The 25,179-nt window shown below is 44.6% G+C and overlaps 1 protein-coding gene across 3 annotated transcripts in view; it reads left to right on the top strand.

Annotated features, from left to right (window-relative positions):
* Atp10b (ATPase phospholipid transporting 10B (putative)) overlaps positions 1-25,179 on the top strand; it is a 303,657-nt gene that overhangs the window by 235,065 nt on the left and 43,413 nt on the right. For all 3 annotated transcript variants that reach the window (XM_076578189.1, XM_006971615.4, XM_042283849.2), the window contains 7 exons: positions 3,384-3,490; positions 8,868-8,999; positions 12,306-12,433; positions 13,846-14,098; positions 14,964-15,202; positions 22,377-22,565; positions 24,015-24,615. In XM_076578189.1, the coding sequence (XP_076434304.1) occupies positions 3,384-3,490; positions 8,868-8,999; positions 12,306-12,433; positions 13,846-14,098; positions 14,964-15,202; positions 22,377-22,565; positions 24,015-24,615 (1,649 nt within the window). The remainder of the gene's footprint in view (positions 1-3,383; positions 3,491-8,867; positions 9,000-12,305; positions 12,434-13,845; positions 14,099-14,963; positions 15,203-22,376; positions 22,566-24,014; positions 24,616-25,179) is intronic.

Consider the following 25,179-nt stretch of genomic DNA (forward strand, 5'->3'; position numbering starts at 1 on the left):
AGTCGTGTTCATTCCTGAGTTGATGGATTTGGTTCCTCCAAGTCACCTGTGTCTTGAACCGTTCTATAATTTCCTAGCAATCAGCTTGATGGCCTGCTTTTCCCCATGGCTCTTTCTCCATCAAACTCATGTTTGCTAGCAGCTAGTCTGTCTCACGGTCAACCTGGGCTCAGGCCTGCCTACCTCACACAGACTTCAGACAGCACTGGCCCCAGCTCTCCTTATCTTAATACCCCTTATTTCTGGCCATTGCTCCTAGAGACCTGCTTTTCTCCACCTCCCAGCCTCAAGGATAAGCCTTGGAAGTCCAACTGGACAGCCCATGGTCAACCCAAAGATCCTAGAAGATTCTACCATCTGGACCTATATCCCCATCTATGTCAGACAAGGAAAAGACTTTTAGACCCAGCACCCACAAACCAAATGTCTAAAAATCCTGTTTCCTCGAAGCCTCCATTGGGTCTCCTTAACTGAGGAATCCTCTGTGACTACACAGATTAGCAAGATGAACAGCTTTTTATTATCTACTTGAAGATAATGAGCTTGATATTTTAAAATGCAACCATTTGGGCTGGTGGGGTAGTTTAATTAGTAGAGTCTGCCTAACATATACATGCTCTTGAGTTCATCCCCATAACCATATAAACCGGGGATAGGAAACATACATATGTAACTCTAGCACTTAGAAGATGGAGGCAAGAAGGATCAGAAATGCAAGGTCATACTCAGCTACATAGCAAATCTGAGGCCAGCCTTGGCTACATGAGACCTTGTCTCAATAAATGATTGATTAATTAAACAAATAAATCTCTGTAGGACCTCAGTTCTCACTCTGAGATGATATCCTTCTCCTTAATTGGGAGTCTTTTGGCAATGTCTGGAAGCAGTATTGGTTGAAACAGCTGGGAAACTGTGCCACTGGCCTTTTGTAGACAGAGTCCAGGGTACCACCCAACATCCTACAATGGACAAGAAAACCCCACTATAAAGAACTGTCCTGCGGAGACATAAATGTTGCATGTTAACCACAAACATCTTTGTTCACAAAGAGCACTCAGTGGAACAGCAGTCATGAGACAGCTAAGCCTTTTTTCCCACCTATCCAAAAACGGGCACTGTGAGTGAGAGAAGAAGCTGGCTCTCCCCTGTGCTATTACTTCAGACTGTCATAAATGACAAGTCATCAGCAGTCTCTCACCTGTGACCCAGAATCCTAAGATAGCCAGTATACTAAGTTGGTGTCCTTGGAAAAAAATCTCAGCCTCTGTAAGCTTTAGCTTTTATACAATGACTCTGCTAACCTTCCAGAGCCATACAGAATCAAATGTAATCATGTAAGTGAACATAGTTTATATGCAGAATAAGGAATTGTTAGCATTTAAATGGATACTGAAGTTGGCATGGTAACACATGCCTGTAATCTCACTATTTGTGAAGTTGAGGAGGAATGATCATGAGTTCAAGGACAGTTTGAACTATGTAATGAGACTCTATCAAAAAAAAAAGAGAGCATCTTTATCAATTACACATCTGACAGAGGATCAGATGCTCATCAGAGAAGTTTCTTCTTGAAGTACCTGGAAATTAGCGCAGAGACCCACAACCAGACAATGTGCAGAGAGAGAGTTTGGAGCACTGAGCCTTGAATGAGCTGTTTTTATCAACCGCCCCCCCCAAGACTCAGGGATCTACATGGAAGAAAAGTCAGTAGGATTTTAAGAGCCAGGGGTAAGGATAACTCCATCCCTGGAAAAATCATCTTCCTGAACAGTAAAACTGATGCACACATCAATTCACAGAGATGGAGAGAGCACACACAAGACCCACACAAGACCTACAAGTTCAAACCAAACAAAAATCCTAGACACAAAGGCCCACCCACAACAAGAAGCTGTTTGTAGTTGTAACTGTTTGTAATTGTAACCTCTTGCGGGCAGAGGTTATTAGAATCAGTCTTCTTCAGTAGGGGCACTGGGTATATCAACCACACTTCAGGGCAGGCCCAATGCTCAGTAGTAGTTGGTCAAGACAAAATGAAGTCTGTACTTTTTGTGTTCTTTTTGTTTTGACTTGGTTTGGGTTGTTTTTTTGTTTTTTGTTTTTTCCTTTGTCTTTGGGATTTGTTTTTTGAGTTTCTACGTTTTGTTTTTCTTTGAAAGAGAAAGAACGTGAAGTTGGGTGGAGGGGGAGGGGAGAAGTTCTGGGAGCAGTTTGAGAAGGGGAAAGAATTTAATCAAATATATTGGATGAAAAATATATAAATAAATAAATAAATAGAATTGTTTGATAACTCAGTAGGTATATTAAGTATGAACATAGCATGAAAGGACAAGATATTTAATAAAAGACGTATTCTGTCACTTACTAGATCTTTGAATTTGCCTCCATTGTCCTTCCTATAAAGTGGATATGATAGCATGACCTGGCTTATAAATTGCCTTCAGCTTATTTAACACATAGAAAAAGTCACAGCTGTACATATGAGAATGAAATATTGACGAACCACAGGGAGAAGAGATTCAGTGTTAAGATTACTGCTTTCCTGTTCTCCCAATGTTACAATTAAATAGAATATTACAGTTAAACCTGCTGCAAACCCAGGGAAAAGGAGTCAGGTTAGAATGCCATGCTGAAGGTAATGGATGGATGGAGTCATTCTGGATCAGAAGTTTCTAGCATGAAGTGGAAAGCTGAAATTCCTCCTGAGGTCCCAGGAAGAAAGACACATCTGTAGTTGGACAAAGGGCCACTGTGCCCTCCTTGGAGGCCTGCATACTTTATGAGAGACTGAGCAAAGGAGGGAATGTATGGGAAGAGAGACTCTGAGAATGAGATAGCTCAGATGTGAGAAGGCTGTAACCCACCCCTTCTTACTTAAACTTCCTACATCCACCTCATGATATAAAAATCAGGAAGATCTAGCATCTTCTATGAACCAGGGTGCTCAGCTGCTATGGCTCTGGTCCCCAGCAGCTAGGCGATGGAGGAATATGAACACTGTCCAAAGGAGACACAGCACCAGACCTCAAAGGTCCAGAAGCCCATTCCCAAACTTTATCCCTGCATCCATTGTGAGGGTAAGAATTAAAATCTAGGGTTTTGTTTTTCAGCAGAGTTCTGCCGTTAGTGGGTAAATGAGGAATTCCTCAGAAGAAATAATTCGCTTCTGATGGTCCAGCCTCACCCAGGCCTACTGGGAACAATGGTGGCATTCATCTGGACATAGAGATAGGATCGCCAAGAGTAGCAGTAGTCCTTGAAATGTGGAAAAGGGGAAAATGAATTGTTTTTACTCACAGCTTCTAGTTCTGTTATACTGATCAGAAACCACATAAACAGACCAACAGAAAGGACACTGCCTAACTTTCACTCCTTCTTCCCAGGGAGCATCCTGACCAGACCAGGACTGGCTTTGGCAGCGAGAGTCTTCTGCTCCGAGGCTGCACCATCCGAAACACCGAGGTGGCGGCTGGCATCGTCATCTACGCAGGTCATTGTCTCCGCACAGTTTCCTTTTTCCAACCTGCCTTAACACTCCCCTCTCCTACCTTTCCTCTAAATTCATCTTCAGACAATGGAAACTCTCAGGGTCTCCTGGGGGGCAGAGCCATGCAACTTCCCACTTCTCAGCTAAGCCAGAGAGGCTGGGAGCCACAGGAACTCGCTCAGGCCACAGGAGACATAATGAGATGCTGAGTCGATACCATGTAATCCACCAGGTAGGGAGAAGGACTCAGTTCATCACCCCAGTGGTGGCTTGGGGACAGAAGTACAGGCAGATCTTCAGAATAACCCCACCAAAAGATAACTTCTCTTGCATCTCAGTTTGCCTACTTCATAATGGGAAGAATATATGTGTCTACTTTATAGATTCCTGAAAATCAAATGGCCTATCCCATGCAAGTCACCTAGCGCTATATCAAGTGAAGGGAAGGCTGGATAAACTTCAGTTACTGTCCTCCCCCCCCCCCCCCCCCCCGGCTATGTTTCCTTTATCCACTGTATGGTTCTAGATATGGAGATATTTTAATTACTATACTACAATAGCTGAGGCAGGCTAGCTTTCAAGAAAAGAGGTTTAATTTAGCTCACAGTGTGGGGAGGTGTATGGACCTGGCACAGGTATTGGCTCATCTCTGCTTAGGACCATCTTGCCTATGTCATGTCATTATGAGGGAATCTCCTTGTCACCGAGAGACTAGAGTCTTCCAGAATAGGCTCTAGTGTGGAGGTTTGTGCTTCTCACAGCAAACATTTATTGAGCCGCTTCTACCTACCTAGAGCTAAGTGGATCACACACATATGGAAAATATGATGTCACGTTGGCCATTAATGATGATGGGGGCCGGCTGTTGGCACTGAATCATTGAAGGCCAGGAGGTTCCTTAATGTGGGCAAAGAACTTTTGGTGGTTCTCACACCCAACACATACACTCACCCTCTGAAACTGAGCCTCAATGAACTCTCCTTCTATAAGTCGCTTTGGCCATGGTGTTTTGTCATGGCAATAGGAAAGTAACTAAACGGGCGGTGGTGGCGCTCGCCTTTAATCCTATTGCTCAGGAGGCAGAGGCAGGTGGACCTCTATGAGTTTGAGGCCACAGCCAATTTCAGGACAGCCAGAGTCATTATACAGAGAAACCCTGTTTCAAAAAACCAAAAAGAAAAGAAACTAAAAACAGAAGGGGAGGCGGGGCAGCAGTGGCGCACACCTTTAATCCCAGCACTTGGGAGGCAGAGCCAGGCAGAGTTCAAGGCCAGCCTGGTCTACTACAGTACTACCAAAACTACACAGAGAAACACTGTCTCGAAAAACAAACAAAACAAAACCAGAAGGAGAGAGAGAGAGAGAGAGAGAGAGAGAGAGAGAGAGAGAGAGAGGGAGAGAGAGAGAGAGAGAGATTGATTCTGGTGGAGGGCCTGGGGCCCTGCTGGCCTCACAGTCCATGCCTGCCCGGGATTTAGCAGGAAGAGCAGCCTTTGTTCTGAATGAATCAGACCAGCTGTTTGTGAAGGGCCAGCCCCACTCTTCTGGGTGCCACATACCAGAGGGCATTCGGCTGTCCCAGCAGGTCACCAGTGGGAGGAGGGGCGGTGCTTTGTATACAGGACTGTACCATTGACAGACTTACATTATCAGCATACAGAACAATAGGCTTTTCAGATATGTCTTAGCATTGAAACACAATTGGCTGGCAATACATTACCTTCTCTGGGATTAAAAAAATAAAGCTCTGATAAATATAATTAAAAATCAGCAGAGCAGCTGATGGGGTTGAGGTTGAGATTTTAGTGGAAGATACTCGTAGACTGAGGAAAATTGGTAAAAATGCTTGTCACATAAGCACTTTAAGCACATAAGCTTGTCCAGCTGCACCATACATGTAGGAAAGCCAGGGTGTGCCTATAACTCCAGGGCTGGGGGCCTGCTGGCCAGACATCTAAGCCCCAGATTTAGAGAGAGATCTTGTCTCAAAAAATAAAGTGGAGCCAGACTTGGAGGGGCACAACTTTAATCCCAGCACATGGGAGGCAGAGGCAGGTGGATTATGGGGGGAAAAACTCACAGGAAGTAGAGAATTGGAGCTTGGCCGTCTCTTTGGTTTGGCATCAGTAAAGAGAGTCTCTTAGTCACTAGCTAAGGAGGAAGGTCAGCTGGTTGCTTCTCAGCCTCTCTGAGCTAGCATGTTTTCATCCCAGTATTGACTCTGGAGCCTTTATTGGTAAAGACTTAAGAAACTTAGCTAAAAACTGTATTTGGCTACAGAGGCAGAGGTGGTTCTGGCGGGACACAGGGCAGAGGGGCAGTGATTGAGGAGCTGCGGTCTGTACAGAAACAGTGTAGGTTCAGGTGCGGTCCTTACGGAAACAGCGTAGATGCTGTCCTTACAAAAACAGTGTAGATTCAGGCGAGGTCCTTATGGAAACAGCATAGATTCTGGCGCAGTCCTTACGGAAACAGCGTAGATTCAGGAAACAGCATAGATTCAGGGGAAGTCTTTATGGAAACAACGTAGATTCAGGTGTCCTTACGGAAACAGTGTAGATTTAGGAAACAGCGTAGATTCAGGAGCGGTCCTTATGGAAACAGTGTAGACACTGTCCTTACGGAAACAGCGTAGATTCAGGAGCAGTCATTATGAAACAGCGGTGGATTCAGGTACAGTCGCCATGCCGACAATAAAACCACAGATTCCCCAGAAGCATGCTTTGCTTTTCCTGCTGAGTGGCCGCTTGCAGGTCACTTTGGCAAGGGACAAAAAGACGTATGTAGCTTCTCATATAGCCATTCTCCAAGGTCTCAGCTGACTAGGAACGCTATGTCAAAATTTGTTGGTGTAAACACCTCAGTGCCCTACAGACTCGGGCTATGTCCTGTTTTCTGACGTTCTCCACATCACCCTCGAGGAACGAAAATGCAGACTTCAGGCAAGTTTGAGGCAAAGTACCACAAAAGGACCATTTTCCTCAATAGGAAAATCGATTAAATTTTCAGAGGCAATTTATGACTTGCTTTTAAAAAAAAAATTATTACAGCAGACTGAAGAGCTGACCCTGCCTCCACACACACACACACACACACACACCTAGGCAGAGTGGGAGAGCTGGCCCTGGTGGCATGGGTGCAGGAGAGCTGGCAGGCTGACCAACTCAGCTTCCTCCCAGGCCCAGATCCAGAGCTTTGAGTTGGGGGAACCCAACATCTACCCCATCCATGAACTGCTGGAGCATGAAGAAGCCAGTCCTGCAGAACCAAAGCCGCAGGATCTTCACGACACAGGTCAACAGCAGGATATCCAAGAGTCCTGGTGAGGGTGCAGTGTTGTTAGTGTAGCAGAAGCCAGAGGCCTTGAACCCGTCCAAGGACTGGTTGCAATGATCATTTGCAAATAAAGCTGTTGGTCAAAAGGGTAGACTGCATGGTGCTGCAGCTCCACAGCCAGATTTTTGTTTGTTTGTTTTGTTGTCTTTGGGGGAAGAGGTCGCAAGGGCAGATGTGGAGGGACGGGAAATGAACAGGTTTGGGATATATGACGTGAAATTCACAAAGAATCAATACAAAGTTTAAAAAAGTAAAATAAAGGAAAGAAATTTTAAAAATATTTTATTATGTTATATGTAGGAGTGAGTGTTTTACCTGCATGCATGCTCAATGCCCACAGAGGTCAGTTGTGAGCCACCATGTGGTGCTAGGACTCAAACCCAAGTTCTCTAGAAGAGCACCAGTGCTCTAACCACAGAGCCATCTCTCCAGTCTCTGTGACTTGCCTTTTAAAGCATACAGCTTAATCACGGCATAAAATGCAACTGGTGATCTGGCCTGACAGGGACTTGTGAGTGACTCCAGGAATTTGAGATGTCCAGGGCCTGGAGTGAGTGGGGTTGTTAAACATTGCAGTTCTCACCGCCCAGACAGACTGGTTCCTGCTGCCCTGCCTGGCATTGTGACCACAGGTGACCAGGCCTCACCTTCTTGTTCTTTCCTGCTCAAACTTTGCACCCATAGCTGTCAAATCACTTGCTAATGCCATGGCAGCTTACCGAAAGCCCCCTGAACCCCCAACCACGAACCACGTCTCTCTTTCTCTTTCTTTCTCTCTCCTACTCACCATAACATGCCTACAGTAAGCTGTAGGTTAATTCCTTCCTCCATACCCACCACACGTACACAACCCTTATTCCTTTTTGCAGATGAGAAGTTCAAGTGCAGAGGAATCCATTCACCTAAGGTCCCACATGTTGGTTAAGCAGCGGTGCTGCCGACTACTGGATGCTGCGGTGGTGGAAGAATCACGAGCCGTGGTTACCTTTCTAGAGCTTTATTTGGAGAGAGAGGGAGAGAGGGAGAGAGAGGAGAGAGAGAGAGAGAGAGAGAGAGAGAGAGAGAGAGAGAGAGAGAGAGAGAATACGGAGGGAGAAAATGCAGAAAAAAAAGCACAGAGAGGGCACACCCGCTTTTTAGGCTGGGAAAGCTATCTCAGGCTAGTGACGTAATTAAGGACATAATCCTTACACCACACTCCCTGAGATGAACTCCCTGTAAGCCAAGGTCAAATATATACAGAGCTGAATCCCAACTCTAGCAGCCCTGCCCTCCCTAACTGCCTTGCCTTTGACCCCACTCCAGACCTAAAGAATGAAAGGATCTCAGAGGGTGAGGACCCCTATGAGGTGAGCCTGAGGCAGGGAGTGAGCGAAGAATGCAGCAACCTGTGCCTGTCACCCTGTTAGAGCCCCTCACAACTACAGCAACTCAAATCGAATTTAATAATCTAAGCTCGTTTGCTCCTACTGCTGTTGTTATTCTAAATCCTCAAGGCAACTAACTCGGTAGCATTAAAGCCATTTGCTTCTGGAGCTGGTGCACTGGTTTTCTTTAATTTTACACAGAAAAATGAATGGCATTTTTCACTTTGACTATTGGTGAGTACACACAGTAATTAAAACCCAGCAACTCCTAAGAAGAGACACAGTCTGAAGACCAAGTGTTTCTCAGCACCTCACTTGGGTTGGTGGAAGGAAGAATCCTGGCTTCCCACTGTGATTCTAGTATTAACTTATTCTTTCACATTGGACAAGTTCCTTCTACCCTGCTCCTCAGTTTCCCCAGGTAGAAAAGAAATAACTAGGAAAACTGATAGTCTTCCAACTTTGGCATTTTTTTTTTCTTGGAACAAGATTTTATGGGGAGGTAGCTGATGAATGCTGGGGTGACAGATTTTGTTTCTACTGTTCTTCCTCAGGAAATGTCAACACCTTAGACATTAAGAAACAAACACGGGAACTGTTGGCCCCAAGATCAATCCTCCTGCAGGATCTTTGCACATGCATCTTTTTCCATCTAAATTCCCAATTTTCTCTCAAAGGTCATGAGACGAAAGCCATGCTGAACAACAGTGGGCCCCGCTACAAACGCAGCAATATTGAGCGGCGCATCAACAGGGATGTCTTTTTCTGCATCGGCCTCCTCTTCCTCATGTGCCTTATTGGAGCTATAGGTAAGGGATGTTCTGCAAAAAGCAACACAGAAATCCATTCAATTCTTTTGGCAAATCACTATAATTCTGAGCTTTAATTTCCTTAAAGAAAAATCAAGTCTGTACCCCCTACTTTATTGGAGGTACTGATGAAAACCTACTGTAAAGTGTATGTGTTCTTAAATACTAGCAATACTGTCGATGATTGATGGGCTGAAAAAAAAATCTCATGAAGCACAGGTGTTCTCTGAGCATGGAAGGAGAATAAGATGGATGACTCATAGGACTGATCCTTGGAGAGCCCACAATCTGCCCAGGAGGAGCCAAACAGAATTGAGAGCTCACGCTGCCCTACTCAATGGGGCACTTCCCATGGGCACTGCATTATTTGCCTGTTGTTGCAGTGAAATTAAGTCATATATGCTGAGAGGATGAAAACAGCACAAATTCACTCTACTTCTGCATCTTCTTCTAAGCAGCAGAAGTCCAATTTGAGTGGGTTAAGATCATGACTTCGGCAGCTCTGCTTCCTTCTGATGAGACCCAATGAGAAATCGGTCCTGTCTTTTTCAATTTCTAGAAGCTTCCTCCTGGCCTTTGTTCATTGCACTAGAAGCATCTTCCATACTCTGCTCATATCTCCCCAGCCTTATCTGTGGTACCTCCTTTTATAAGCACAATTGTAATTACATCCTTGAAGCCACCAGGAGAATCCAGGATACTCCCCATTTTGAATTTCATAAGTTAATCACATCTGCAAATTCCTCTCTTCCTCCTAAGACATACTCTTCCCAGGACCCACGAATTAGGATATATCTTGTTATGGGTGAAGTGTTATTTCACCTCCCATGGGCACTGTGGAAACACCAGTGAGGGGAGTCTTTCCTGGAGAGGTACCTGTTCTAGCTGATTACTAACTGAGCTGGACATTTGCTGCAGGAGATAGGTGGCAGACACAAGTTCAGGAGCACAAGGAGGCAGGGAAATCTGGGGAGAGGAAGAATGTACTTAGTCACATGGGTAGCACAGGGTACAGAGGTGGGAAGGAGAATGACTATAGACAGAAAAGCAGTTGGCTCTCTAGTGTGTAAGAGCAAGAGCAAGCTCAAAAGGCCTAGAAAGGAGTGAGCTGGAACCACTTAAGTTGATCTTCAGAGTGGAGACAAGAAAGAGTTCTCCATGGAGATCTTACCCTTCGCATCCCCCCATCATCTTTACTCTAGGGGTGTTTCACAGAATGCTTAAGGAGACCTCACAAAGAATCAGGGATGATCAGGAGAAAAAAAACTCATGAGCCCGCATACCCCTGAATAACCCTGACCCAAAGAACAGCAATGATGTTGGCTACCAGTCATATTCTGAAATCATAATCATCACTATATTTGAGAAGATGATGTCTAAAAGGCAAAGCGTGAGATCTAGTATGTCAGTGTAGTAAAGACACTGGGACTTGTCTCAAGGTGGCCAGGAATTTATATTTAATGTAGCTCACAGGTGAGCCTAACAGTTGTGCATGAGTGGGTGGCTCACAGCTGGAAAGATAGAGGAAACCACAGCAAGGACACAGCCACTCCCACCCCTGCCCTCATGGCTGTCGAACTAAGCCTCCATGTTGAGTAAATTTTTCAGGCATGCCAGAACTGAAAGTTTACTTGAGATCACTGTGTCTCCAGACAAAAAAGAAGTTAATGATTACACACATAGATAAGGCACCCCAAGTTGGCTTTACAAGGTCTCCAAATGGTAAAGGGAGAACATCAATGGAAAAGGAAGACAAATCCTCTATTGCAAACAGCAACTTTTATGAAACAGGACTCTTTGGCCGCCTCATTAAAGCATAGCCTTGGAAGAGGAGAAAGTTCTCCCATGACAAGTATGATTCCAGGGTTCCTTACCAAATGTTCCCTTTGGTTTTATAGCAAGGTGTGTCTTCTTGCTTAGCTCATAAGGCACAAACATTACATACACAGACACCTGCCCAGGCTCCATGACCTCCGAGACTTCTGGTTCACCTTGTAGCTTCTCTGCTTTGTTGTCTTACTGCAGGGGCCCCTTCTCTGTGAATGTCTTCTCCTCTATACAGTCACCATTAAATTATATTATGTCTGTAATACTCCTTTTTTTCTGAAGTGACTGTGAAGAATTTGGCCCAGCCTGGCTGGGAGGGAGCCTTTGGGTGTGATGACATTTTATGGCTCTTATTCTCTATAGTTCCTGCCCTGAAGCTGACAGCATTTGTTTTAATTGGAATTTACTCCACATCAGAGTCCATCATTGAGGGAAGTCAGGGCAGAAATCTAGAGGCAGGAACTGAAACAGAAGCCATGGAGGAGTGCTGCTTACTGGCTTCTTCCTCATGGCTTGCTTGCTTGTTTTCTAATACCATCCAGGACTATCTTCCCAGGGGTGGCATCACCTAGTAAGCTGGTCCCTCCCATATCAATCAAGAAAATGTACCAAAGATTTGTCCATAATCTGTGGGGAATTTTTTGCCAATCTAGTAATGGAATTTTATCAGTTGAGGTTCCCTCTTCCTTGTATTAAAGCTGACAGAAAAATAGCACAGAATTCTGCACAATGGGTTATTCTAGTTTCACAATAACCCTATAGGAAAGCTATTACTAATGAACAGATAAGGACATTCAAGTTTAGACATATCTATAGCAGGTGCTGGATGTAGCTCATCTTGCACAATCCTGTGGTGTTGTCACCCCTTTAGCAAATAAGGAAACAGAGTTCAGTGTGTACGTGGTGTGACTCTCATAGCTTCCATGCTCTAGCACATAACCCCCTCAGGATCGTTTAAGGTCAAAGTCCTTTGCTTAGTGAAAATTACTTAAGAACAAAAACCAAGACTGATACAATCAATAAGTATTGGATATAGGAGGGAAGAGTGGGAAAAATAGGTAATTAGGTACATAAATAAATGAGGGGATGGGTAGGAAAGAAAAGTGGAAGACAGATGTGTCAAGATTGCCCAACCACACACTTCATACAATAAAGTATGTGTTCCATTATCTTTCCAACCTCTATGTGATAAGACTCCACTAAAATATATGTAACCTTCATACTAATCTTTCCAGTAAAAACAGACTTAGTGTCCATCATTCCATCAAGGGATTGAACAGTGAAGAGTTGGGTCCATGAAGCACCGCTGTCACATTAAAAGAAAAGAGGAAAAGAGGAGGAGAGGGCACTGTGTCATGGGAAATAAAAATGGGCTCTTCAAATACCCACCCATGTCCAAATACCAACATGTCATGAGTACCTGGCCAACTTAGAACTAAGAAAAGACTTAGTCTGATGCCTAGCTTTGCTTCTTCTCAGGCCATAGCCTCTGGAATGGGACCTTTAAAGAGCATCCTCCCTTTGACGTGCCAGATGCTGATGGGAACTTCCTTTCTCTTGGCCTTGGAGGCTTCTATATGTTCCTCACAATGATCATCCTGCTCCAGGTAAGAGCTCTCTACCCTCCACAGCTTCAGAAAATAAAGAAAAATAAGTGCTAATGCCAGAAAGAAGTAATAAGGACAAGATGGGAAGACAGTTATTGCCTTCTGGTGTGTTTACCAAGTGTTCACATTGGTAATGTCAGGACAACCTCTCAGCTGTAGAAAAAGGTTCAGAGTAAGACCATAGCTGTCACCTATGTCTATGTCCCTTTGCCAGACAGAACAGGAAAAACACTATGACCCAAGACCAAAGGAAGATTAAATACCCAAGTGTTGGAGATAGAGAAAATTGACATGTTAATGTTCCAGCATTTGATAGAGAAGAACAGAGTAGATGAGAAAAATAGAGTTGACACCTATAAAAGATGTAGTAAGGGATAAAGAGATGTTTTTCTTTACATATTTGGGCTCTATCAAGACACACAGCTGATAGAAAATGAGAAGATGCAGGTTTTGTTTGGTGAAGACTCGTCTACAGTCAATGTCTTTTAGAACTCTGTTCCTGACTGATGAACCATTTCAACCTCCCATTCATCATAGCAGTTTGATCCTTCTTAAAGGCAAATGTAAACACACCTGTTCTCTGTGCAGAATCTGCTGGTAATCCATGTCTGCTTGGAATAAAATCCAAAGTCCTTATGGAAGCCAACAAGGCTTTAAACAACCTGGACCTTGACCGCATCTCATCTCCTACAACTCTCCTCCTCCATTCTTCCTGTATCATGCCTGCTCACTATCACCTCCTGAACAACCAAACCCCTCCCACTGCCCAGAATTCTCCACCCAGTGTGATCTTCGCACCCTCCTCTCTTCAGTTTCTGCCCAAACATCATGTATATGAAAGTCCATTCAGTCTATGACTCTATGTCCTCTCTGATTTCCTTTACTCTATTTCATGAGACAACCACATCATATATATTGATTGTCTATATATTGTCACTAGAATATGAGTTCCTTATGGCCAGTTTTGTTCTAACAACCTCCATTTCCAAGACTTGGAACAATGTCCAACGAAGAGCAAGAGCTGGCATTGGACTAGTGAACGTAATGAGCAAAAGGCCTGAGCACCTGCAAAGATGCCAATGACCCTCTATATCACAGAGATCTGAGGGCTCAGGAGTCTCTCAAGAGGGCTGCTAAAATTCCTATACTCAACATGCTGTCAGTAAATAGCCAGTGAGGAGTGCCTGCTCCCCTCCCCTCAGATACCACAGGATGAAGAGGCATATCTCCACTTCACATCCCCCACAAGTATTGCAAGGGAGGCCTGAAGTCACTAACTTTTAATTTCTCAGGAAAAGTCATGCTGTAAGCTGTCCTCACCTTTCTATCAAATGCCTTTGCTATCCACTAGTGAGGGTCTGGGAGCAGGGATCAAGCAGGTTTCTGACACAGTGTGAACCATCCTCCCTCAGGTGTTGATCCCGATCTCCTTGTACGTGTCCATCGAGTTGGTAAAGCTCGGGCAAGTGTACCTCCTTCATAATGACCTGGACCTATATGATGAAGAAACCGATTTGTCTATTCAATGTCGAGCCCTCAACATTACAGAGGACCTGGGCCAGATCCAGTACATCTTCTCTGACAAGACGGGGACCCTGACAGAAAACAAGATGGTGTTCCGGCGTTGTACCATCGTGGGCAGTGAATATTGTCACCAAGAAAATGGTATGAGGGCCCACAAGCACCCTGGCCTCTTGACAGGGGGACGAGGACACTATTCTGATTCCCCACAGGGTTTCTGTAGCATTTTGGCAAGTTGTATCACCTCTCCATACAGCACAGTGTGTTTACATCAAGGATGGGCTAAGATGGAATGTGTCCCAATTATGTCTGTCATGAAATCAAGGCTTAGGAATTTGTCCTGTTACCTTACCTGGTGTGTCAGGATGTGTCTAGATCTAGGCACATGGTGAACTTTGACACATTTAGAAAATGCCTTCCATTTTAACAAATGTCTGAGATTTCATCAAGTCAGTGTTTTGACTTAGAATATGAAGGTATAAGATTCCTGGACTGTTACTTTGTTACTTTTTGTGGTCTGAAGGTAGCCTGTAGAACTGAGTTAGTACACACACACACACACACACACACACACACACACACACACACACACATACACACACACATACACACACACACTAAAGAGAAAGGAGATATTATAGATAGCCCTATCCCCTTTGCTATGGCAATCACTCACTATTTACACAGGAGCCTCTTATTTCTTTTTAATAACATAATAGCTATTACTACAAGCACCTAGCTTAGCTAGTTGTTTTCACATATTATGTTACTAAAATCTTCAAAATGATCCTGAGTTTTATACTTCTTAATAACTTCTAATTGAGGAACTAAAGGTAGAGGTTAAATCAAAGACCAAGATCATATTACTTTATCCAGTCTTAGTAGCCCAGCCACAGAAAAGCCTTTTAGACCTTTCCTGTGCTCTATCCCAACCCCTGAAGTCTAGCGTCCCACCCCACCCCCGCCAACCACAGCTCAGCCAAGATGTAACAAGATTCCTTTCTTGCAGCCAAGCGATTGGAGATGCCAAAGGAGCTGGACTCAGATGGAGAGGAATGGACCCAATACCAGTGTCTGTCCTTCCCACCTAGATGGGCCCAGGGCCCAGCAACGATGAGAAGCCAAGGAGGTGCCCAGCCTCTGAGGAGGTCCCAGAGTGCCCGGGTCCCCATCCAGAGCCACTCCAGACAAAGGTCTGTGGGACGCTGGGAGACCTCACAGCCTCCGGTGGCCTTCAGCAGCTCAATAGTAAGTCTCTGCCTTGGTTCATTGAATCACAACCAAATTACGCCAAGAAGATAACAGAGAAGGTTCTCAGGTATAGCAGAGGCTCTATAAACCCTGATTAGCTGGTGGTTGGGGGTGTAGCTTAGTTGAGAGAGTGCTTTCCTAGTATGTATGAGACCTGAGTTCAATCCCAGCCCCTCACAAACCAAGTAGAATGCTACATACCTATAATCCCAGCACTTGCTATATAGTGAGTCTAAGGCCATCCTGGGCTACATGAAACTCTGTAATATTTTTTTTTAAAAAAAGTCATTTAAAGCCTGAAGAGATCTCAGAATGGCCCCTTCCAGTCCCATAGGGAACCCATACAGTGTTCTGTCAGCATACACAATTCTTGTTAGTCAAAACGTTTGGTGTTTGGAAATTAAGAGTTCTTATCTGAAATATTCATTTCTCCTGTTCTGAAAATGGAATTAGAAAATTTCCTGTACTAATCCAGGGTTTCCTCATGGCAATAATTGGCTTGAGTTAAGGAACCCTTACCACGTAGGTTGGTACAATCCTCGGTGCCCTAGAGCCTTTGCCCTTCCCCACCTGTCACTACCACACCTGAGAGCCAGGGGCCTCCTCATTATGGACACATTTCCAATTACACAGCTAAAGGAAACCAGAAAGTATTTGTTATGTTTGTATTTTCATACACTAGAAAGACAAAAGATAAGCCTTTAAGCCCTTGTGCACTTGAAGAAAGGTGAAAGAAAATATTCTAGTAGTAATTAAAGAGGAATTTTAAAGAGTTTTATCCTGTCTTCCCCTTTCTTTAATTCTACACACTGAATGGAATGCTCTTCTCCCAAATTTTTATATGACTATTTTTCAGTTACTTAAATGAGGTGTCATTAGGCCTATTCTGAATGTCTTTTGGCATTTCACAGTTCTAGTGTGGCAGGCACCTTATGTACCTATTAATAAGTGTCCCCACTACCAAGGACACAAGGAGGGAAATCTGGAGGCTTTTTGCCAGCATTGAAATAGGCAACATGATGATTCTCTGCCCCTTGTTTAACCTCACAAATCATAGGATCCCAGAATCAGGCAGTATAGATTCCTTTTTTTTTAATACATTTTCATCTTAACTTATTTTGCCCAAGATGATCTCAAATTCCTGGGCCCAAGAAACCCTTCTAGTGAGTATACATTTGATAGAGGGCCCTCAGCTGATGGCAGTGCATGGGACGTACTAATCCCAAACTGTCTCCGGAACCTAAACTATGGTCAGTGTTCTGCACTGGCTGGCAATTTCAAAAGCAAGTTCTAAGTCAGAGCTTGCCTCAGAAACTCCCAAGGTCCCAGAACCTGGCAGCAGTCTACCAGCTTCTCAAGACACCAGCTATTAAGCCTGGCGGGTGGTGGCACATGCCTTTAATCCAGGCATTTGGGAGGCAAAGGCAGGCGGATCTCTGTGAGTTCAAAGACAGCCTGGTCTACAAAGCGAGTTCCAGGACAGGCTCCAAAGCTACACAGAGAAATCCTGTCTTGAAAAAGAAAAAAAAAAAATTTAAAGGCCAGCTCTTGGTTTCCCTGGCCCTTGGGTGCAACCCAAAAATAAAACAGGAATCAACAGTAGCAGCAACAACCAAAACTGGGTTTGTTGTTTTTCTTTAGCTACCAAACACAAGGCAGTATCAGTGATTATCTCCTAATTGCCTGCTATAAAACTGTGGTTTTAAGGTGGGTAACATATTTATGAAACTGGCATGTCCCCAGCCAGTGTTTCATAGCACGGACAGATGGAAAATAAAATGCCTTTTGCCCTGCTCTGAAAGCAGCCAAGATTTCAGCAGAGTCTACGAGCCACTTATACAATGTTTTTCAAAATCATCAAAGCAAAGACCATCTTCCCAGTCGTGGGAAGCTGCCCTGGGCTCCTGAAGGCTCGTCCGCCACTCCCTTCTGTGGGCATGTCCCCTTCCCTGACACCTCCAGAGAGAACGCAGTAGACACAACTGCAAGAGGTGCCGAGGGCAGCCTCTTTCTTAATGACTCCTCCGTGAAACACTCCGACTCTCCTGCACATTGGCAGGGCAGCCAACATATGCCTGCTGCCTCTGTGGGGTTAGATAAGAGTCCTGATTTCATCAGACAGGCACACAGTCTTTCTGCAAGTAATGTGACCACACGAGACAGAATTGTCCTTAGCCCCCAGGGACCCAGATAGGAGGTTAAGAACTGTCGGAAAATTCTTTCTTGGGTAGCCACAGTGAATTTTCCTTCAACTTACATAGCTTGCTTTAACAGTCTGGGTGAATTGGGCTTTCCTAATTCTTCATCCAAAGTAAATATCATTAAGACTGAAACCCTAGGATAAATACATCACTGCCTTGAAAAGGGAATTCAGCCTTCAGCTCCTAGCAACCAAAAAGGCCTGTTTACATGCTACTAATACCAACATACAGTTAGGTATTAAAAGGGGATCAAAGACTACATGGTGCTGTCCTCCATCCCCGCTCTCCCAAAGGCCTGTACAGGCTATCCTCACAGTAGCCTATGCATCCTTTCCAGGGGAACCTCCCTATACAGAAGCCTCTATGGAACACACACACACACACACACACACACACACACACATACACACACACGATGATGTTTTGACCAGGGGACTTTTGGATTTTGCCTTTCTGTTTTCATGTGTGTGCATGTGTGCATATGCAGGTTTACATGTGTGTATCCACATGGCTATGCATGCATATGCCTCTCTGTGAGTATGCACATGCACATGTGGAGACCCAAGGTCAGTGTCAGAAGTCATCTTCAATCAATCTTACTCATTGCAATAGGGTCTATCAATCAAACACAGAGCTTACCAATATGACTACTCTAGCTAGGCAGCTTGCTCTGGGGATCCCTTATCTATCTGCCAAGGCTGGAATTACAGGTGGGCTGCCAAAGCCACCCCATATTTACAGGAGTGCTAGGGATCTGAACTGCAGTTTGCACACTTTCAGAGCAAGCACTTTAACCACTGAGCCATTTCCCCAGGCCCAACATTGCTATTTTAAAAAAATTAACAAATCCTGGAAAATGTTTCCTATGTGCAGGCACATGTGTATAAATTCAGTAGATACAGCCTCATTCTTTTTTTGTGGCTGTTGGACGTTGTCAAATAGTCGAGCTATCATGTGCTTTATATGTGTGTGGCAGGCTTTTTATACAGTATTAATTTTTAGAGCATAAGAGCTAAGTTGGAGTGTTGGTGCATTTCTTATTCTATTGATTTTTCCCAAAGATGTTAGAGCAATTGACATGTCCCCCAGCAACAAACAGAAGGGCCTGCTTCCTCCTTACTCTGTCGAGTGTATCTGTGGCAACTGTCAGCAATTCTTTAGAATAGCCTTTCATTTATTTGGTCAGCTGATCTTTCAACATTAGTTAACATCTATTCAGTGGCAGATACAGTAGCTGGATGGAAGGGATACAAAGTCTCATAGGACAGTAGCCCCTGGATTCATGGATTTACATCCTAATGAAGGAGCAAGTGGGATGCCAGTGACTTCTGCTGGGATGGTAGGTACAGATGTGTTACAAGAGACCAGCAGAGGGTAGTACCATCCTCCTTCCAACTTCCTGGGAGCTTCCTGGCAAAGCTAGCACCTGAATTGGCCTTCAAGACAAGATTGAGAGGCAACCAGGGGATTTTAAGCAGTGGTAGTAATCTAATGAGGTGAAGAATGCAAACTTCTGGGGAAGCAAGGCAGAGCATTTGGAGGTGCTCATCCACAGCTAGAAAAAAAGAATGCAAGTTGGAGAAGTAAGGAAGATTGAGTCACAAGAGGAGCCAGGCCATAAAGGGTTTACTTGCAAGCTAGGGGCCAAGCCACCTATTTCTCTCTACCACTGGCTTAATGGACTTCTGTATTAAGAAGCTGCCATCCCCAATCAGTAACAGTGACAGTATGACTTGAGTAGCTTCTTAAAACTTATTCAAACCAGCCTAGCCAATCAGTGAGCTCCATGTTCAGTTAAAGTCCCTCTCTCAAAAACTAAGGTGGAAAGCAATTGAGGAAGACACCCAGCATCTAGGATGACCTCTCACCTCCACACATATGCACGTGCAAGTGTACACACAAACACACACACACACACACACACACACACACACCTGAAAGGAGAAGAGCAGAATGGAGGCTGCCTACTTTCCCCAGACTTCAGTGTGAGAATACATCCCAGCCAGAGAGGAAGAGCATTCATTGGGCAACAGTGTAGTACACATTTTTGCTGTTCAAACTTTGCTCTTGAACCAGCAGCACAAGCCCTTCCTGTGAGCTAGTTAGAAATGCAGGTGCCCAGGCACATTCCAGGTGGCCTGAATTCAAACACAGTTTGTAAAGCGCCAGTATAACATTTAAGAGTTCAGGCTTATGGATCAGCAAGAACTAGATTCAGGATCCTGGCACAGGACTTGAGACCTTGGACAAATTACTTCATTTCAGTGAGCCACTTTTTGCCTCATAATCAAAATGGAAAATGACAGTAGCTGATGTCAATTATGTAAATGAGAGTATTTAGCAAAGGACTTAGGATAACAAGTATGTACCCGTTATCATCAAAGATAATCTAATGATAACAGCATCCCTTCCTGTGGACCCTGAGCTCCCACAAGATTTGTATGCTTCAGGTAATTGACAGTAAAAGGAAAGCCAACCAATTGAGAGCCTGGATACCACAGAGATCTAGCTTGAAAACCCCATAAATAGCCTCCATACATTCCTCTTTCTTTTCCTTCGGAGTTACCAAGAGTTGGGAAAGAAATTGCCTTTTTCTATGTGTTTGAAGGGCTAAGTTCCCAAATGCTAACAAACCACACAGAAAAAAACAATGGGCCAGAGCACAGAGTACCCTGAAGGAATTTGCTGGACAGAGCAGATATGGTGACTACGTAAAAGTTGATAGGCATCTTCTCCCAGCACCTTCAGAAGCCTTTTGTCACACATTGCTGTATGATCAAGTAGAAATGTATTAAAGAACTATTTTAATAAAGAAATGTTAAGGACCAATGAGATGGTGCAGCAGGTAAAGTTGTCTGCCACCTAGCCTGATGACCTAAGTTCGATTCTTGGGAACCACGTGGTGGAAGGAGAGAACTGACTTCCAGATGTTGTCCTCTGACCTCTACTCACGGCACCCACACACATACACATACACTCAAAAAAATAAATAAAAATGGGGGGGGGTCAAGAGTCCATCAGTGGTGGACAAGCGAAGTACTCTAGAAGGGAGTCATTCAACATTCTGCATTCAACATGTCCATAATCTGCGGGCACTGGGGACACATCAGAGACAACCCATCATCCTCATGACACAGACTCAAGAGTACTTAAACAAGTACCTGCTAAGTGATTCTGGCTGTGTGACCAATCCAGGATGTGGAACATGTGTTCTTTTCAGGAAGAGGAACACTTGCACAACCTCCCAGACTGCTGAGAACTCGGGGTTTGATATGCAAGTCAGTCTATTGTATCTGGCATGCGAGACACTAAAGGCTCCAACTTTCACCAAGTCCCAAAGGCCTCTTCCTTATCATGGAGGATCTTGCCTGGTATAGGAGTCGGGGGAAAATCGGGGGTGTGCTAGAGTCAAACTACCAAAAATCAACTGAGGAAATGCCTCCCACATATTTTGAGAGCTTAGGTAAGGCACTGAATTTTGCTAAGCGTGAGTTTCCTCATTTAAAATTCAGAGGTAACAGCACCCAGACAATATCAGTACTAATAGCAAGAATACATTGAGATGGCAGATGTGCTGGGAACATATGAAACACTACATGGATAGGAGTTATTATTATTATGAGAAATGGGCTCGGTGTTAAGGAGATATTGGCTACTGTGGCTACAGAACTTTGGAAGGAGTGTTAACGAAGCCCCTGTGGCATAAGCCTGGGGAGGAAGATGCTGTGCCTGTTGTATAGGGATATAATTCATGATTTGGGCTTCCCCCTGTCTTGCTAAAAGCCAGTGGTCAAATTAGCCCACATCTCTGGGCTTTGGTTAAGACTGGATTACATTCATCTCCACAAAGACCTGTGGGGTCCTAGACTTGGGAAGGTAGAAAGCACTTCATAAATGTGAGCTACTTTTAGAAACACAATATTCAAATGCAGAGAAGTTGGATAGCCCACATTTTAGAGTGATGGAACAAATGGGAAGTTCTACAAGAAATGGGAAACTATGGACCAGCTTCAGCTCAGAAAGTAAAGGAAAAGAGAAAACAGGTCACTTAACCATCTCTGCTTTCTCCCGAAGAGTCAGGATTCTTGGCAAAGGGACCAGCCTTGGAGCATTTTGCTAAGCAAAGTTGGCAGCACTATCTAGTATGGTTTGCCAGGTCAACAGCACCTTCCATCCCATAATGACCTCAGCTGTGCCTTGGCCTACTTCCCTCATTCTCCTTATATGCTTGGTAATTGTGGGCAGTCTCAGTGTAGAACTTGCTTTTGTGGTTCAGAAGAGTTCATTGCGAGTTAGAAAAACTCTAATGAGCAGAAAACATTTCTGTGGTCATTAAGATCTAGGAAGGATTCTGGTGGGTAGGAGAGGATTCTTAACCTAACAGGTGTGACCAAAGGCATCAAAGGAGACTGTGTGTCCAAAATGCAACAGAGACCTCTAGGGTCTACTGAAGAAAAATCTTGGAAATGTATGTGTGAAAGGATGTAGATGCAGGAGGAGTTGGTGATGCTAACAGTGGTGATCTAGAGATCTTTTTGGAAGTCTTAAGTTGCAGGAAGAAAGTAATGTTTTAGGAACATGGCATAGTATGTGTGCACATGGAGGGTGAAAACAAGAACTAAAAGGCAGTAATACTGGCATAAAGTTGGTGCAAAAAAAATACAAAATTGAGGGCTGGAGGGTCCAAGCCAGACTGAAAGTAAAAGGAGTAGGGAACAAGCAGTGAGGAGGTGCCAGATGGGAAGAAATGCCAGTGCCTGGCAGCTGGTGGTTCCATGGAGCTGGTTAACAAGGAGGAACAGAATGAAAAATGAGCAATGATCGGTCCAGTGGAAGGGAGGAATGTGCTGGATGCGAGACAGCAGGGAAGATAGAGTTATCCTTACCCTAGACATGCAGAGCCTGCTGGGAGAGACCTCCCTTCCCAGTCCTTTCGGGACAGGATGTCACTTGTGCTTTTCTTCTTCCAGGAAAAAGATGTGACTCCCGATAAAAACCTCCTGAGCAAGGTGAGAGATGCTGCCCTGTGGCTGGAGTCCTCAGACACCAGACTCCCCAAGCCTTCCCATTCCTCCACTGCCTCCATTGCTGACTTCTTCCTCGCCCTGACTATCTGCAACTCTGTCATGGTGTCCACAACCACTGAGCCCAGAAAGAGGGTAAGGACCAGTGATGGTTGGGAATGGGGGGGAGGGAGAGAGAAAAGTCTAAAGGCAAATCGGAAAGGAGAAAACCCTGATCATAAAGACATGACCCTTTGGTGCTAACCACAGCATCATCAGTCCATCACTGTGAAACCTGGATCAGGCATGTGATCTTCCTAGGCCTGTTTTCCTCTTTATAAATTAAATGGGAAAAGTCACGCATCCACTGCTTGTGTAACTTTCAACCTATCCACATGTAAGGCAGATAATGAGTAAATATTTATCGAGTATTTGGCTGTGTGCCAAGTCCCATGTTAAACACTTTACCTACATTCACCATCTAACCCTTACAACCCTGAAACATGATGTGGGATATGTTTGGATTTAACAAGTGGAGTCTCAGGTCTTGATAAGTAAGGAGGTATAATTAATGCACAGTAGAACTATCTGTGTGGCTCTGTCATGATTCCCAATATTATACCTGCATCTGCTTTTATATGGGGGTTAAAATTAATTAGCTTATGTGTTATGTTCTTTCCTCAGGAATAATGCAGATATGTGGTTACCTATATGAAGTTAAACAATGAAATCTGCTAAGGGTAGATAGGTCTTCAGTTATCTACAGACCCATCCAAGCTTCCTACAAGTCACTGATAAGAATGATTTGGGGCAACTTGTGGCTATCAAACCAAGAAAACAGAATTCAGTAGACTATAACTTCCTCTCATTATGCCCAAATTTCAAACCACTCAGAAACATCACTTCCTGATCAAGCGTTTTCAGTGACACATAGGAGACAGGAAACATTATCTGAACAAGTAACTATTTTTGAGAAGGGCTATTTTGGAAAAGCTAGCATCCAACTTCAGTTTTCAAGCTAATGAGAAGGCTTACACTAGCACATAGCTCTGAGCTAATGACTGGACCCAGGCTCAGAACTGAGTCCCAGCTCCATTACCAAGAGTCTGGGTTATCGTGGCAAATTTATTCGCCATCTGGGTGCCTTGTTTCCACACTCATACTGATGGCAACCCATCAAATTTCAGGAAAGAATAAATGTGATGATTCACACCCAGAGAAAGCAGCTTACCATACAATAAACTGTGAGAGAGTGGGTACTCTTGAGTGTCTCACAATTATCTGTGAGAGAGTGGGTGCTCTTGAGTGTCACACTTTCATCTCCCTTGTTTCTTTCCACCATGACCAGAGTGGGATGCTCAGAAACTACAGGACTATGAGCACTGGCCATACCTAGAAAGGCAGGCCTAGGAGGAATGGTCTAAGCTAATACCCTCTTTCTATGAGTGGGTCAGCTGAGGTTCACAGAACACATGGGTCTCGTCTATGGTGACCACAGGAGACCCAAATAACCCACTGACGGCAAAAGGATCTTCATATTCTGTATGCATACAAAGCCTGCGTGCTTAGAGTAATTCTGCCCTTTCCTCATTCAACCGCCCACAGGTTACCACTCCCCCCTCCAACAAGGCTCTGGGGACGTCCTTGGAGAAGATTCAGCAGCTGTTCCAGAGGCTGAAGCTGTTGAGCCTCAGCCAGTCATTCTCCTCCACCGCCCCCTCGGACGCAGATCTAGGAGAGAGTCTGGGGCCGGCCATGCCCACCACAGACTCAGAGGACAAAGATGATGTATCTGTATGTAGCGGAGACTGTTCCACGGATGGAGGTTACAGAAGCAGCACATGGGAGCAGGGGGACGTCCTGGGGTCCGAGTCAGGGGCTTCTCTAGAGGAGGGGCTGGAGGCCCCAGCTCTCAGCCTGGATGGACCTGAGCTCTGCTATGAGGCCGAGAGCCCTGATGAGGCAGCTCTCGTGCATGCTGCCCGTGCCTACAGTTTCACACTGGTGTCCAGAACACCTGAGCAGGTGACTGTGCGTCTACCCCAGGGCATCTGCCTCACCTTTGACCTCCTCTTCACCCTGGGATTTGACTCTGTCCGGAAGAGAATGTCAGTGGTGGTGAGGCACCCGCTGACAGGTGAGATCATCGTCTACACCAAGGGTGCTGACTCAGTTATCATGGACCTGCTAGAAGACCCAGCCTGTGGTGAGTTCGCCTTATCAGGCCCAGGGGCACAGATGCTATAGTCCCAGAGGCAGTGTGGCATGGTGATGGGGAAACCAAAGTTACAAGTCACTTGCTGCACCTAGCATGTCCCAACAGGATTCTGGGCTCATGAGATGCTCTCAAAACAAGGTCCTTAGAACACACTGAATTTTCCATCACCTTGACCTAGAGAATTGGGATGTTCATTCATACACTCAAGACTTTATAAGGTCTTCTATATGAAAAACCATTTTACCTTCACTTTATCTAGTTTCCAGATTTCTACACTCATTAAAATATTCATTATGCATATCCACACCCTGTTTCTTTCTACCTAAACATCCATTAGTCATACCCAAGAGCACACCATGATCCTTCAAGTGTCCCTCTTTATTATCATTTTCTCCCATGCCCCACTCCCTCAATGCACCAAGATAGATTTTCATAAACTTGCACAGAGCCAGAAAAATGTTCCAAAGTCCCTACATGTCAGTGTCCAATATCAGAGAAGCATGAATTAGTGTGCAGCCGCATCCTGGTTGCTAACAAGGAGAAGACAGTGAT

The sequence above is a fragment of the Peromyscus maniculatus genome, chromosome 8 (assembly GCF_049852395.1).
Source record: "Peromyscus maniculatus bairdii isolate BWxNUB_F1_BW_parent chromosome 8, HU_Pman_BW_mat_3.1, whole genome shotgun sequence".
Taxonomy (NCBI): domain Eukaryota; kingdom Metazoa; phylum Chordata; class Mammalia; order Rodentia; family Cricetidae; genus Peromyscus; species Peromyscus maniculatus.